Source organism: Theropithecus gelada, chromosome 6, assembly GCF_003255815.1.
Source record: "Theropithecus gelada isolate Dixy chromosome 6, Tgel_1.0, whole genome shotgun sequence".
Lineage (NCBI taxonomy): Eukaryota > Metazoa > Chordata > Mammalia > Primates > Cercopithecidae > Theropithecus > Theropithecus gelada.
This window is the reverse complement of record NC_037673.1, coordinates 147,627,589-147,643,476: the sequence shown is the minus strand read 5'-3', so window position 1 is coordinate 147,643,476 and position 15,888 is coordinate 147,627,589. Positions and strand designations below refer to the sequence as shown.

The 15,888-nt window shown below is 49.5% G+C and overlaps 1 protein-coding gene across 1 annotated transcript in view; it reads left to right on the top strand.

Annotated features, from left to right (window-relative positions):
• The first annotated feature begins 2,787 nt into the window (after nt 1–2,787).
• Nucleotides 2,788–15,888, top strand: part of CCDC69 (coiled-coil domain containing 69) — a 41,597-nt gene continuing 28,496 nt past the window's right edge. Inside the window, exon 1 of the mRNA XM_025389110.1 lies at nt 2,788–3,004. Coding sequence (XP_025244895.1) covers nt 2,957–3,004 — 48 coding nt within the window. The 5' untranslated portion in view covers nt 2,788–2,956. The remainder of the gene's footprint in view (nt 3,005–15,888) is intronic.

The window sequence follows — 15,888 nt, the reverse complement described above, 5'->3', positions numbered from 1 at the left end:
TAAATTTTGTTTGTTTGTTTGTTTGAGACGGAATCTCCCTCTGTTGCCCAGGCTGGAGTACAGTGGCACGATCTCAGCTCATTGCAACCTCTGCCTCCCGGGTTCAAGTGATTCTCTTGCCTCAGCCTCCCTAGTAGCTGGGATCCCAGGCATGTACCACCAGGCTTGGCTAATTTTTGTATTTTTAGTAGAGACAGCGTTTCACCATGTTGGCCAGGCTAGTCTTGAACTTCTGACCTCAGGTGATCCACCTGCCTCAGCCTCCCAAGGTGCTGGGATTACAGGCATGAGCCACTGAGCCTGGCCTACAAAAACGTTTTTGTTTTGTTTTGTTTTGTTTTTTTGAGAGGGAGTCTCATTCTGTTGCCCAGGCTAGAGTGCAATGTCACAATCTAGGCTCACTGCAACCTCCGCCTCCCAGGTTCAAGCAATTATCCTGTCTCAGCCTCCCGAGTAGCTGAAACTACAGGTGCCTGCCACCACACCCGGCTAATTTTTGTATTTTTAGTAGAGACAGGGTTTCACCAGATTGGTCAGGCTGGTCTCGAACTCCTGACCTCAGGTGATCCATCCACCTCGGCCTCCCAAGGTACTGGGATTACAGGCATGAGCCACTGTGCCTGGCCTACACATTTTGTTTTTTTTTTAATTAGCTGGGCTTGGTGGCATGCACTTGTGGTCCCAGCTACTCGGGAGGCTGAGGTGGGAGGATCACTTAAGCCTGGAAGATTGAGGCTGCAGTGAGCCATGATCACTCCACTGTGCTCCAGCCTGGGTGATATTGCAAGATTCTGTCTCAAAAAACAAACAAACAAACAAAAAACAGTTTTAAAATTTCAAAATCTCACCAATACAGTGGTAGTCACTCAATACTTCTTTTTAATGAAAATGAATTTGTTACGTTTTGTAACACAAAAAAATTCATCTTCGGTATTTTTGCTGGTTATGTGGCATCCTATTTTTATGGATATAGCATAAGATATTTAACCAAGCTTCTTTTCTTGGCTGTTTAGGTTGTTTTGTGTTCTTTGTTTTTAATCACGAGCACTGCTCCAATAAACATTGTGAATTTAAGTATAATTTAAGTATACCCTGTTTCTTCAGGACCTGTGGAGCACGTCTTATGGCAGGGGTTCTCAAATGTAGCCCGGGCCAGACATGCCTGGAGTGCTCATGAAGCTATAGATTCCTAAGCCCCATCCCCAGACTTTAGGCCAGGGGTGGGGCCTGAGAATTTGCATTTCCAACAAAGGCAGCTGGTAGTGCTGACACTGCTGATTTGGGAATCACACTTTGTGAGCCGCCATACTCTATTATACCTGCTTTTGAGAACCTAATATCACATTTCCTTAGTTTCCTTTCTCACACACTTTTGCAATTGGTTTTGTACTCTATGGAGGGAGCAAGTTTTTTGAGGTCTCATATTCTTTCCCCATTCATGAGTCTAAGCACTTTTCGCAGCACACCTTTCCAAGAGTTTTGGCCCTGACTCTAATATTCCAATATACACGCAAATAGGCATACACACTGGTTTTCAAAATTAGTTATCTTTTTCCTGCATTGCCCTTCCAGAAACCTCAGCGAATAACAAAGTGAAGATAAACAAAAGCTCCTTTTCCTAGACACTGACATTTTATGTCTCATAGTCTCACCATACCTGGCCTGCCTCAAGAGGTTGTTGTGATGAATAACATCCATCCAAGATGCATATTACAGATGCTTGTGAGGTGGAAAAACACTATCAGCCCAGAAGTAAGGAGGCATTAAAATTAAACTTAGTATTATTGGCCTGGCATGGGATCCTAGGACTTTGGGAGGCCAAAGCGGGCGGATTACCTGAGGTCAGGAGTTTGAGATCAGCCTGGTCAAAATGGTGAAACCCTGTCTCTACTAAAAATACAAAAATTAGTTGGGTGTTGTGGTGTTTGCCTGTAATTCCAGCTACTTGGGAGGCTGAGGCAGGAGAATCACTTGAACATGTGAGGCAGAGGTTGCAGTGAGCCAAGATTGTGTCACTGCACTCTAGCCTGGGCAACAGAGCAAGACTCTGTCTCAAAAATAAATAAATAAATAAATAAATAAAATAAACTTATTATTATTATTTATTTGTAGGCCATTGAGTCAAAGCTTAGGTTCTGGAGTTAGAACTGTATTCTGTGCAGTGGCTCAAACCTGTAATCCCAAGGCTTTGGGAGGCCAGGGTGGGAGGATCGCTTGAGGGCAGTCGTTCAAAATCAGACTGGAAAAAAGAAAAGAAATTAGTTGGGTATGATGGTGTGCCTCTGTAGTCCCAGCTACTCGGGAGGCTTAGCTGGGAGGCTCGCTTGAGCCCAGGAGTTTGAGGCTGCGGTGAGCTATGATAGCGCCAAAAAAAAAAAAAAAAAAAAAAAAAAAAAAAAAAAGGAACTGGATTCTCTCTGGGCTGTGGTAACTTACTAGCCATGTGACCTTAGGCAAATCATTTTGCATCTCTGAACACCATTTTCCTCACCTGTAAAATGGAGGAAGTAATACCTTTGTTGCACGGATATGGCAAGAAATATAAATCAAAAACAGCCCTCATAAATGATAGCTGTTAGTTTATCAAATAATTGTTTCAATTATTTTTTTCCCATGGCCCTTTCTTAGCCTGAGGGTTTGGAAAAGCATGTGTTGCTCCTCAAGGTTTTTGTTTCTGCCCTGACCAGAGCTTCCTATTATTTAGAAAGATTCTGGTCACCTGCCTCTAGGGTGGCCGCGCCGCTGGCCCTGCAGGCTACGCGGAGGCCCCGCTCTTCGGGTATTTACGGCGCGCGGCCGCCCCAGCTCAGGCTCAATACAGCGCTTCCAGGTTCAGTTTCAGGGTCTCGCCGGCAGCCGCAGCCGGCGGGCGCGGAGCGGGCAGCGGGGCCCGGACCGCAGGCTCCTCTGGGGGCCCCGGAGTTGGGAAGCGGCGTCCGGGAGCCCCCGGAGGAGGATGGGCTGCAGACATAGCAGGCTGAGCAGCTGCAAACCCCCGAAAAAGGTAAAGGGCGCCGGCGGAGAAGTTTGCTTTCCGAGGAGAGGGGAGTGAGGAATCGCTCTGCCTAGGGGACTCGGCGCCACGGGTTCTCTCTGGTCGGCCCGGGGTACTGGACTGAGAACCTGGAGAGGCCGGCTCAGAGACGAGGGAGGCTCTGCTGGGAGGCGCCCTTTACCCCGACCGGAGCCGCACCAAGCAGCCGAGTTTACAAACACGGCACCCGGGCCAGGCAACGGCAGCTGATTCCCGCTGCCTCGGGTGGGGAGATGTCGTGTGTCTGTGGCAGGTGCCCTCTGCTTTCGGTCTGGGGCTGTTCGCTGTGTGGCCATGGACAAGTGACTTGACCTCTCTGGGCCTTCGGCTTCCTCCCCGCGGGGTTGGAGGCTGATAATCTCAGGGCTGCTCGAAGAGTGTGCCACAGACTCGCAGTATCGGCATCACTCGGGACCTGTTACAAATGCAGAATCTCAGGCTCTGGCCCAGTCTTGCCAAGGGAGAAGCTGCGTTTTAACAATATGCCCAGGTGATGACGCTTTAAAGTTTGAGGCGCTGGTCTTAGGGCTCTTGCAGGCCCCGGAGCTGGTGAGTGTGGGCTGCCCTTGGGGTAACTGGGAGGGGCCAAAGAGGGAGGAGATCTACTGCCTTCTGTGGCCCTCTCCTCCCTTCCTGTCCTTCCCCCAAGGGGCCTTGGAGCTGGGTTAGGGCCCAGGGGACAATTCTCAGGTTTCTTGTAGTGAGACCAGCTGCCCCTTGGGGTCTGCCGAGCCCGGAAGGTCGGAACCTGGAGCTTGAAGGATAGCTTCCTGGGGGGACACTTTGAAGCAGAGGGGAAAGAGGACCCTCAAATTCTGGCCCCTTTTCCTACCACTGCCTGCCCCCTAGCCAGGTGGGATTAGATAATCTCATAAGCATTATTATCATTCCCCCTTGAGACCCAGAGAGGTCCCAAACTGTGACAATATTTAATAGTTTTGCAGTGAACTTTAGTCCTCCCTCTGCTCCTGCTTTGCTTGTGCCCTGAGTACAGGTTTTTCTGCCTAACAGTACTGTCCTAGCCTGGAGGATTCTACTCCCTGCTCTGTCTGATACTTCCTGGCTTTCCGTGCTCTCCCTTTATTACCAGATCGAAAATCCTCACCAACCCCCGACCTAGAAACCCTCATGTCTTTCCTCACTCCAACAGGGAAACTGAGGCTTGGCTCTATCAGTAGAAGGAAGGGGCTGGCTGACAGGGATAACGAGGTGGAGAGACCTGAGCCTCGGCTGAGACTTGTAACTGAGCAAGTGGTAGGCAGACGTTAGTCCTGAGTGTAAGTCCTAGTGGTGCCACAAACATACTGGGTGACCCCAAGCAAGCCCTTGTGGCTCCCTGGGTCTCAGTTTCTCCCTGTATGGGAAGTGATGAGCAGGATGATCCCTAAGCATCTGAGAGTCTGTGTTCTCTGCACCTGTGTCAGCCTTGTAGCTTGCAAAGTGGACCAAGGGTGAATTCCGTCTACCCAGAGGTAGAGGAAGCAGGGAAGAGCTTGACCCTTCCACAAGCTGGAAGAGGAGGTCACAGTAAGCACAGCTTCTTTGGCTCCTGCTTCTTCTGAGAGACTTACCAGCTGTTCCTGCCTGTCCCTGGCACAGCCAAAGCTCTGAAGGGCAAGTAAAGCTGGCACAGCCTGTCTGAGTTTGAAAGGGCCTTTAGGTACCACCTGGGCTGATGCATCCGCTATACAGATAGGAGGTTAAGGCCTAGAAAAGGGAAGGGACATGACTGAGGTCACAGAACAACGCAGAGCAGAACGCAGGTATCTAGTCCCCTGGCCCCGTGTTCTTTGTCTCCACCTCATCCCGCTGTGCTTCCAGTGGCTTCTTGATGACTTTAGCATCAAATCTTTTACTTTTGTTGCCTCAGAACAGCCTGGCATGCATTCTTGGCCCCAGCCATGCCAGGCCCCTGCCCCTATATGGCAAGATTTATGGGCTGGTTTTGTTTAAAGTTGCCATCCCTGTAGGCTGTGCTTCTGCCCAGTTTCTCACCCAGGTGCTAACCCCTTGGAAGGCATGAGCTCCCAAGTTCATCCCCAACAGGCTGTCAGCCCCCTGGGAGAGAGGGGGACTCCAGGGATGGGATGGACAAAAATGAGCTCAGGCTACAGAGGGGTTAGGTTCTGATAATCATGACTCACCCTGCATGTTTGCAGAATGCTTTCACATCCTGCCCAGTCTCACAGAAGCCCTGAAAGCTAGGCTGAGCTGCAGAATCTTTCCCACTTTACCGAGGAAACTGAGGCTCAGTGAGGAATGATGGGTCCAAAGTCACACAGCCAGTTGGTGGCAAAGCTGTGCAGTTGAGCCTGGCTTTCTGCACTCCCCATCTGGTGCTCATTGCCTTATGCAGACCGCGGAACAGGTGCTAAGTAGATATTTGAGTGAATGAGGGACAAATAAGAGCCATGCTAGGGGTTGGCCTAGGGAGCAGCAGGAGCATCACATTCAGCCTTGAGAGATGCAGGAAGGGTTTTTGGAGGGAGGGTGGTTTGGAAAGTATGGCAGGAATTACCCACTCATGGCCAAGGCCTAAGCAAAGGCTGAGCCACTGAAAGCACGGTGTGTGTGGGTTCTTTGTGGACAATGGAGGTAGCAGGCAGCAAGGAATGAGGCTGGTGCTTTTAGCAAGGATTATCCTGGCTAGGGACAGGAGCTTGACTGTGATGCCGCCTCATGTCCCTCCAGGTTCAAGGATCTGGGGGTCTGCTGAGTTCTGTGGTTTATGGTGCCTGTTGGGCTTGGCTGACTAGATGTTCTAGACCACCCTGAGAGGCCTGGCCTGGGACTAGGTCACTGCCTTATTGGGACAAGTTGAAATGCTGGGAATGAATAAATGGGGTTCCCAGCAGACTGGGAGTGGGTGCTGAGGAACCATCTGGATCATGTGGTCCTGCCTAAACCCTTCTTCTTGGCAAAGACCATGGCTAATGTGGTCACATGCCCCAGGAGGACTCAGGAGAAGGCCAGGCAGAATGGGTAGCGGTCAAGGAAACAAGCCTTCTGGGGGCTCACCGGCCATGGTGATAAGGAGAGGCCTTCCTATCCCCAACAGGTTACCAGCCTCCCTTGGGCAATAGGGTAGAACGGGGGCGGGGAGGGGCCAGGGGAGCAGTTCAGGAGGCACCTCGCGGCTGACTCCCTTTGTGTGACTCTGCAGAGTACCAGGAATGATGTTTGAACTCTCCAGTCCCAAAGGCTGTGGCTACGGCTCCATAGTTCCAAGCAGGGCCTCTGAGAAGGGGCTCAGCACAGCTGCCAAAGCTGGGCCTCAGGTGACAGGTACTCGGTGGGTCAGTCATTCATCAGCCCTTCATGAGCACATCCATGTAGCAAGCCAGGTGACAGAAGTGAATGATATGGAAGAGGCTGGTGCAGGCATGGGTAATTCTGAAATCAACCAGTAGACACCAAGGGCCTGGCCTTTAAAATTGAGTTCACCTATTCGTTTACTAACTTGGCAAACATTTGTGGGTCGACCACACTGGGCTCTGGGTTGGATGCTGGTTCAATCGTGACTACATGCATGGAAGATCCATTAAGTGAATTAAGAGTGGCCTGGCTTCTCCATGCCTCAGTTTCCTCATCTGTAAGACAGGCGTGGTATTAGCTCCTGTGCCATAGGGTTGTTCTAAAGATTAGATGAAAGACTGTATGTGACAGAGTCCCTAATACCCTGACTAGCAGGAAGGATGCCTCTGAAGGAGATAAGGAGGCATAGGTTTAATGTTATGTTTTAAGGACATCACTGCCTAGAGTGTACCCAAGGAAAGTACCTTGGGACGTGGGAGGTAAAGGATATCGGTGTCCTTGGAAGGCTGATGTGGGCAGGGTGGGAGGATGCAGCCTAACGTCTGGCCTCTGCCTTCAAATCTCTGAAGTCTTATCAAGGGGCATGGAAAGCAGCTTTGTTCTTGTTGTTCCAGAAGGCAGCCCTGTGGCCAGTGGGGGAGGCTAGAGCCAGCAGATTTCTACTCATGAGGAAGAAGTGGCCAAAAAAAGGCCTCAAAGGGTAGTGAGTTCCCATCACTGGAGGGTTCGAGCAGGGGTCAGGTGGCATTTTGGCAAGAATATTAGAGGGGATGCAAGCTTACGACTAGCAAATATTTACGATTCCATTAAAAAATGGAATTGTTCTGATTATTAGGTTTTGAGTCAAAATTTCAAAATTTGGGCAAGTATAAGAAATTTAAAAATCTTTTAATCTCACCATTAAGAGAGAGCCACTGTGTATATTTCAGTGTCATTCTTTGTACTATTTTTCCTATGTATATTATAGATGTGAGTATGACTATCTGTATAAAGCTAAGAATATGTTTTATATGGTTTTATTCCAGTTACTTAATATTCTTCCGGGGGCATTTTCCCATGTTAAGTAGTCCATGGAAACATGGACGTTTTAATGGCTACCTAATGTCCTGTGGCTGTTCCGTGGCTTATTTAACCGGTTTGGACACGTGGTCTGCTCTCCTACCCTGGTAATCGATGAACATCCCTTGTGTTTTCCTCCTACCTGGGGCCAGTGTGGCTTTGGACTCAGAGGGGGTCAAGGAAGGCCCCTTAGAGAGGTGGCATCTTGGCTGAGTTTTGAAGATGGGCGGGGGTTAGGCAGTTGTGGGGCAGGTGGGTTATATAGGAGGGCATCCTAGGCAGAAAGGAATTTGGGAGCAGCCCTTGACCCCTGGTCAGGAGGAGTGGGCAAATCTGATCTTCTAGCTTGGTTGGTAAGGGCAGGACAGTCGAGGAATGTGCAGGAAAGCTGCCTGTGCAGCACTCAGCGCCCTGCCCCAATCATCATGGAGATATTGGCATGTACATGGCCCCCAAGCCGGTGATTTTGCCCAACCTAGAAACGAATGCCCACCAATCTTCCTAGCTAAAGCCAGTACAGGCCTCCATGCACGAGGCACTCTGGAAGACCTGTGAGATTAAATACCAGATATTTGTGTTTGGCAACCTAAAACACATTAGAATAATTCCCAATACTCTCTGCCTTTTGAGATGCGACCTTTGGTGATATATTTTCTGCGCATGTACATGTTTTTCATTCTTTTCCTCTACTGAATTCACGGGTGGCTAATATAGGTCCCCTGAGAGCCTGACGAGTTCCTAAACCCCTAAGGACTCCCATTTTTGCTTCAGTTGGCTGTTAGGCTTGGGACCTATGCTTCATGTCAGCACTGTATTTCTTTTTGTCATAAAAAGGGCATAAAAGATGAAGTTGTAAATTAATTGCACAGAAGCAGGCTACTATATAAATCAAGACAGGGAAACTCTGGGTAGGAAGGGCTGCCCCTGACATCTCAGGGTGCATAGATCAGCCAATGAACAAGAGTCTGAGACCTGCCCGGAAAAGCAGCTCTAAGGGGTCTCAGTATGAAATTCATGAATGTTCATATTCAAAAAATAAACTTGAAGAGTGTAAGGACCCTCCCAGTGAAAGGAAGAACCTCTCAGATGACCCTAGTTCTGGCTCTGACACCTCAGGGTGTGCTTGGGCTTCCATCTGCACAGCTGGCACTCTGTCCCCTGCATCCTCCACCCTCAGCAGTGTGAGCTGTCCCCAGTGACCAGGGGAGAGGGCCAGCCTGGGAGCCCCACTGCAGCAGGACTGGCAGTGGGGAGGGAGCTCCTGCTGCCCCACCTTGGCAGAGAGAAGGAGCAAGAGAAGATCCATCCATCTTCAGCAGATCTAAACCCATCCGTTACCTGAAGACAGGCCATCCTATTTGTCTTGCCAGGTGAATCTTAATCCCTAAAAATAGTTTATCTTGTGTCACTTTATTTTCAAATCTGAACCTTCCAGAACATCTAGGCCAAACACTGTACTATACCTAAAACAGCCATCCACGTCCATGCATCCCCCCCAAGACAAGTGACATGCAGTCTGACCTACTTCCAGATTTCCTCCTCTCTCTGCAATGGAGTTTTTTTTCACTGAGTGTACAATGACCTTTGTGGCCTTCATCGCCATTTTCTACTGCTCCATGTGACCCTGCCCCTGTCCCTTCCTAGTGGCCTGGACATCAGAAAAGCTGTTACCTTTGCTGGATTCAGCAGTGTCCCCTCCTACTTTTATGTTCACCCAGAACCTGTAAATGTGACATTATTTGAAATAAGGTCTTTGCAGAGGCAATCAAGTTAAAATGAAGTCACACTGGACGGGCCCTAATCCAGTGACTAGTGTCCCAACAAGAAGAGGGAAATTGGGACACAGACACACAGGGAGAAGAGCAGGGAGTGGAGTGACGCATCTTCCAAGCCGGAGAACTGAGGATTGCCAGCACCCACCAGGAGCTGGGAGAGAGGGAGGGAACAGATCCTCCCTCAGAGCCTCCAGAAGAGCCAGCTCGGCTGACACCTTGAATTTGGACTTCTAACTTCCAGAACTGTGAAAGAATACATTTCTGTTGTTTTCAGCCACCAAGTGTGTGGTAATTTGTTACAGCAGCTTTAAGAAACTTTCATATCACAAGGTTAATTGCTCCTTACCCACCCTCTCACCCCCTATCCCCATCTTGCCAGCAATCAAAAATGACAGCAAGAACCCAGTGCCTCCCCTTTGGAACCCAGCTTGGCAGCAGAAGAGGCAGCACTGTAAACAAGGAGGTGCTTGGACAGGGCCCATTGCTTTTGGACACCAGCAGCTGCTTCTGTAGAGGAAAGAGCACTGGACTGGGAGTCAAGAATGGGGCCTACTTCTTTATATTTTTTATTGATATATAATATTTTACATACTTACCAGGTACAAATGATATTTTGTTGGGTGTATAGACTGTATAAGGATTAAGTCAGGGTGTTTGGAGTTTCATCACCTCGGGTATGTATCATTTCTATGTGTTGGGAACGTTTCAAGTCCTCTCTTCTAGCTATTTTGAAGTATACAGTTCATGGTTGCTATGGAACATTAGAATGTAGTCCTTCCTTCTGGCTGTATGTTTGTACCCTTTGACCAGCCTTTCTTCATTCCCCGCACCCCACACACGTCCTTCCCAACCTCTGGTATTCGTCATTCTAAGAATGGGTCCACTTCTGCCTCTTTTGCTAACTGTTCTCTTCCCCAGCCTTGATTTCTCTGTCTGTACCATGACTCTGTTGGAGGCTTTCAGGTTCCAAGAGAGGTATCTTTTTCTTGTTGTTGTTAATTTCTTTGTATACAAGTAATTCTTGAATGCATTATTGCTTTAAAAATCCTAAGAATTGGCCAGGTGTGGTGGCTCACGCCTATAATCCCTGCACTTGGGGAGGCTGAGGCGGGCAGATCACCTGAGGTCAGGAGTTCAAGACCAGCCTGGTCAACATGGTAATACCCTGTCTCTACTGAAAATACAAAAATTAGCTGGGCATGGTGGCACGTGCCTATAGTTCCAGCTACTGGGGAGGCTGAGGCAGGAGAATTGCTTGAACCTGGGAGGTGGAGGTTGCAGTGAGCCAAGAATATGCCACTGCACTCCAGCCTGGGTGACAGAAAAGAAATAGTTTAATTTGGATATTGGATTCTACCAAATGCCTTTCTGTGTTTGTACGTAAAGGTCTACCTCACTCTCTCAAACATATGAATGAAATGACATAGTATTATGTCCCTGAATGTATCCAGCCAGTCCCCAGTTTACAGCATTTCCCTACTGCAAACAGTCCTGCCCTGAGCATCCTGTGCATCCTCTTCGTCCTCACTAATGGGTACTTATTTCTGCTGACAGTGCCATTGTAGAATTGGGAGCATGCTGCATGCAACTTGGGAGGTGGCTGAGCTCTGTCATTCTCTGCTTTCAGGCAATCCTGCCCTCTCTTTTACAACCACCCTTACACTGGCTGCTGAAGAACAGGGGATGGTGTGGAGGGCTGAGGGCTCCAGGTTCTCACCCAGGCCTCCTGAGCAAAGGCCCCTCCTTTCCTGCTCTCCAGAGAAGCCCCCTCCATGACCAGAGCTAACAGCTGAGTGTGTCAAACTGCCCCTGCCCTGCCCAGAGCAAACAAGCAGGACAGGATCGACAGAAGATGAGATAGCAAGATGACCTCACTGTGCCCCTTCTTCCCCATCCACAGCATGTCAAAACCAGAAGGGCTCTTACATATCCCATTGCACAATTCCATGCCATGCAGGGGAGGGAACAGAAGCACAGAAAAGGAAGGGTGCCCACCTGAGGTCGCACAGCAAGCAGATGGCAAGCTAGGACCTTGGCTCTGGACTCCCAATTTGCCATCGGACTGGGAGACAGGTATCTGGGCCCTTAGCCTGTCTCTTCCCCCACCCCCATCCAGCTACTGACACCATTTTCTGTCCAGCTCCTTCAGGGTCCTGCCTGCCAGGCTGACCCAAATGCTAGAAATAATGTCTAGTGTTTTTGCCAGCTCCAGGCCCTCTGAGGCAACCAGAACTAGCAGACACCCTGGGAAGCTGATACGGAACAAGAAAATGGGAGCTCTAGGGAGGAAGAAAATAAATGAGAGGTGTATTAGAAAGGCTTTCTCCAGGCCTCAGTGTCACTGTCTGCGAAGTGAGGCCTTGCACTCAAGGCCTTTCTGACGCTTGTCTGCTGTGGTCTGGCTCAGCAGGTGCAGGGGTGTTTAAGAAGGAAGTGGTCCTTTCCTCCCCTGAGACACCGCATCAATCGGTCAGACAGCAGCAGTGGAGACCACATCCGCCCCTGACTTGTGTGCTCTGGGGGTCCTGCGGGCGTTCAGAGCGTAGACTGTGTCCCGGGTGCAGCTGAGTAGTGCAGCCTGGCACTTCTAACCTTAAGTTGGTTGTACAGTCACATTGGACTGTCCTCCAGCCAGTGAGGAAATGTTGACCACACACTGTATGATATGAAGGGGATGAATTAAATCTTTAATGTCCCTGCCAGTGTTTGATTTTCAATGAAATCAAATTCAGGCATTACTTTGGCAGAATATCTCTGCCCATCTTAGAGATGGGGAGGCTGAGGCCTGTGTTTATGGTGTTCTTCCTTCTGAGAGCTTCTGTAATTCGCGTGTGAACACTAACATTTCTCAACAGCCCTGAACGTTTAGGCCCCGCCCTTCCTCCCCGAAGGCCCTGGAGTGGGGCCCCTTGGGCCTCCACCCCCACCTCCTTCCTGCCTCTACCCTTGGCCAATGGGCTCTGACTGTGGTTACTTAGATCCCAAAACTAGTGGTACTGGATCAGATACCGGAAAGGCAGCTCTGATACTGAGGAGGGTGTGACCAGAGCCCCTTAAGACTCAGAATCACCTCTCTCCTACAGGCTTAGCTACTCAGATAAAGCTGGCCCTGGCATCAAGGGGCTGGAAAGGACTCCAGCCTCAGCTGTGAGTCTGGATTCTCCCCAGGGCTCTGCTTCCCTGCTTTGCAGCTTCTGACAAGGCATCTGCCCACTCTCCTCTGGGCCTCAGCTTTTCCATCTGGTAAAAGGAGGTGGGGATTGGAGTCAGCTGCCCCCTGGGGCCCTTCCAATCCTGCTCTGGGTCCAAGTAAACCTTCCTCAGCCAGGATAGGTGTGATAGAACTACACGCCAGAGGAAGCCAGGGCTGTGATGTATGGGACAAGGAGGAGCTGGGTGAATGGGTCTTCTTTAATTACTAAATTCTCTAAGTTAAGCAGGAACAATGAGGACACAAAGCACTTAATCCGAAATACACAAGCCTTGAAGGCTGACAAACAGAATGGAGTGATGGTTCCCAAAGAGGGCTAGCTCAAGTGTCTGCAGGACAGGCTGAACCTCCCTTGGGGCTACTCTTGCCTTCTATCCTACTAGGATTCCCAAGGTAGGGAATAGCTGGGCGGCTTCTATCCAAGTTGCTTCTGCCTAATTCACTCTTGCCTGACGAGGCTCAGAATTTGAAGGAAGTTTAGGAGTCTATTCCAAAGGCTTGAGTATGTGACTACAGCCATTTACCCCAAAATACTGCTCCCTGAATAGCATTCAACAGAGCTCCCTGAGGTGCCATTAATGCTGGTGGTCTTTACATACCACCTGTAGTAGATAAATTCTTTATGCTTACCGGAGGCCTTCACCTGCCGAACATCAGTGATGCTTTTTAGAATTACAGACTGTTAGACTTCAGGGTTCTCAAAGATCACTTAGTCCAATCTCCAGCATGAAGTTGGACTCTCCAACCTCTTCTTGCCTGCTTCTAGTGATGGAGTGCTCACTTCCACCACCATGCCCCATCCTCCAGTGAGGCAGCCTACCTGTTTGTGATGGTTCTGAAATTTTTCTTCATACTGAACTGAAACTTCTGGAACCTCCTCGTGCTTAACCACAATTCTGTCCTCCAAGGCTGTAGATGACACACCAGCAGTTTCTACCCGTGACAGTCCTGCTGAGATTTGAAGACAGTAGTCAGGTCTTCCTGCCTGTTCTCAAGGCTGACCAACCCTTGTTCTGTTAACAGCCCCTCCAATAATTTGGTTTTGAGTCACCTCCTACATCCTGTCGGTTTCTTTGGGACATCTTCCAATGTATCAGTTTACCCTCTAAAAGGAGAGCATACTCTAGAGCATCTCACGAGCCCCAGTCTCAGCTTGTGTGACTCTCCACGGCTCTGGACCCCTGTCTTCTCATTCTACCTTGACTGTGTCTGCTTTCACAGCTGTGTCCTACTATCTCAGGTTTGCTTCAGGTTGAATCTACTGCAGGGCTCTGGTCTGCTTGACAGCAAGGATCTGGGCCCCAGAGTTGTGAGTGTCACCTGGGTATAGGGGCTGTATTTCCAGACTTCTTAGGAGAAGGGCTGCCCTGGAGCTCAGGAGGACTGAAGAGAGCATCTGTTCCAGCCCTGACCCTTCACAGATGGGGCAACTGAGAAGGAACATGACTTACCTAAACTCACACAGTAAAGCTGGAATTGCGTCTCCTGGCCTCAACCCCAGGCCTGGGTTCTCCCTGCATCCTGTACTGCCGGCAGCCTCCGCTGCAGCTTTCTTGCTCCCAAGTTTCCGTTGACTCAGGAAGCTGTCATCCCTCTTGCAGAGTATAGTCCGGATACCCCACCCCAGCCCTATGCTCCCCACCCCTCTTTTGGAAGGGAAAATTCTTATGTCCCCCTCCCAACTCCCCCCACAACCACCACCCACGCACACACACTGCAGGTGCCCTTTGCTCCATGACCTCTGAGGAGGAAGTGGTCAGGGCCGCAACCTGGGGATTTTCCACTCAGTAATTGCTTGTTGAGACCTACCCAGCTCAGGGTCACGTGTCCTCAGGCTTCTGTGGGCACTAGGATCACCTGGCTAGAATGCCAAAGATGGAGATTCTGGCCAGGTGCGGTGGCTCATGCCTGTAATCTCAGCACTTTGGAAGGCTGAAGTGGGTGGATCAGTTGAAGTCAGGAGTTTGAGACCTGCCTGGCCAACATGGTGAAACCCCATCTCTACTAAAAATACAAAAATTAGCCTGATGTGGTGGCATGTGCCTGTAATCTCAGCTACTCTGGAGGCTGAGGCAGAAGAATTGCTTGAGCCCGGGAGGCAGAGGTTGCAACTGAGCTAAGATCGTGCCACTGCACTCCAGCCTGGGCAACAGAGCCAGACTCCATCTCAAACAAACAAACAAACAAAAAGATGTAAATTCCCAGCACACATACTGTAGGTCTAGAATGCAGCCTGGACATTCGTGCTAAGCAGGCTTTCCAGGTGGCTCCAGTACAGGAGGTCCATAGACCACAAGCCTAAGAAATACTGTTCTGGGCATCATAACATACTAGGGCAAGTCCAATATAGATTTCACAATCCTGTCCTCAAGGAGCCCCTTGGGCTAACAGGAGAGACAGATAGCCAACCAGATGTGGATACTCTCAGGGGTGCCTGGAACATGGAGGAGACAGGAACTAATTCCGCCCCGGGGCAGGCCAGGAGAGAAGCAGAGAAATGGTGAGTGCACTGAGCCTGGGGCCCGAGGTAGACCTGACCATGTGTCACAGTAGGATGGTCTTGAGCAGTGCAGGATGTCTCGAACACACAGATGTCTGTGTTGGGGGCAGGCATGTGATAGGTAGCACTAGGTTATTTTGGTTTGGTTTTGACCTAGCAAATTTGCCAACGTTTTTTTAAAAAGTGATAATATTCCACGTTGGCAAGGTTGCAGTGAAACTGGTCTTTCTTCTTCTTCTTCTTCTTGAGACAGAGTCTTGCTCTGTTGCCCAGGCTGGAGTGCAGTGGCCCAATCTCGGTTCACTGTAATCTCCACCTCCCAGGTTCAAACAATTCTCATGCCTCAGCCTCTCAAGTAGCTGGGATTACAGGCATGCGCCACTACACCTGGCTAATTTTGTATTTTTAGTAGAGATGGGGTTTTGCCACGTTGGCCAGGCTGGTCTCAAACTCCTGGCTTCAAGTGATCCTCCCGCCTCAGCCTCCTAAAGTGCTGGGATTACAGGTGTGAGCTACCACACCCTGCTGAAACTGGTCTTCTTGTGTGCCATTTGAAGGTGAGTTAATTGGTCGAAACTTCCAATATTAGACATGTGATATTAGATGTATATAAAATTTTATAAAACAATATGTTTATTTTTTAATTTAAATTTTTATTTTTTGAGACAGGGTCTCACTCTGTCGCCCAGACTGGAGTGCAGTGGTGCGATCTTGGCTCACTGCAACCTCTGCCTCCTGGGTTCAAACGATTCTCCTGCCTTATCTTCCCAAGTAGCTGGGATTACCGGTGCATGCCATTACCGCCTGGTTAATTTTTGTATTTTTAGTAGAGACGGGGTTTCAGCAGGTTGGCCAGGCTAGTCTCGAACTCCTGATCTCAAATGATCCACCCACCTCTGCCTCCCAAAGTGCTAGGATTATAGGCGTGAGCCACCACCGCACCTGGCCTAAATTAATGTTTATTAAAGCATAATCTGCAAATTAAAAAGTGGAA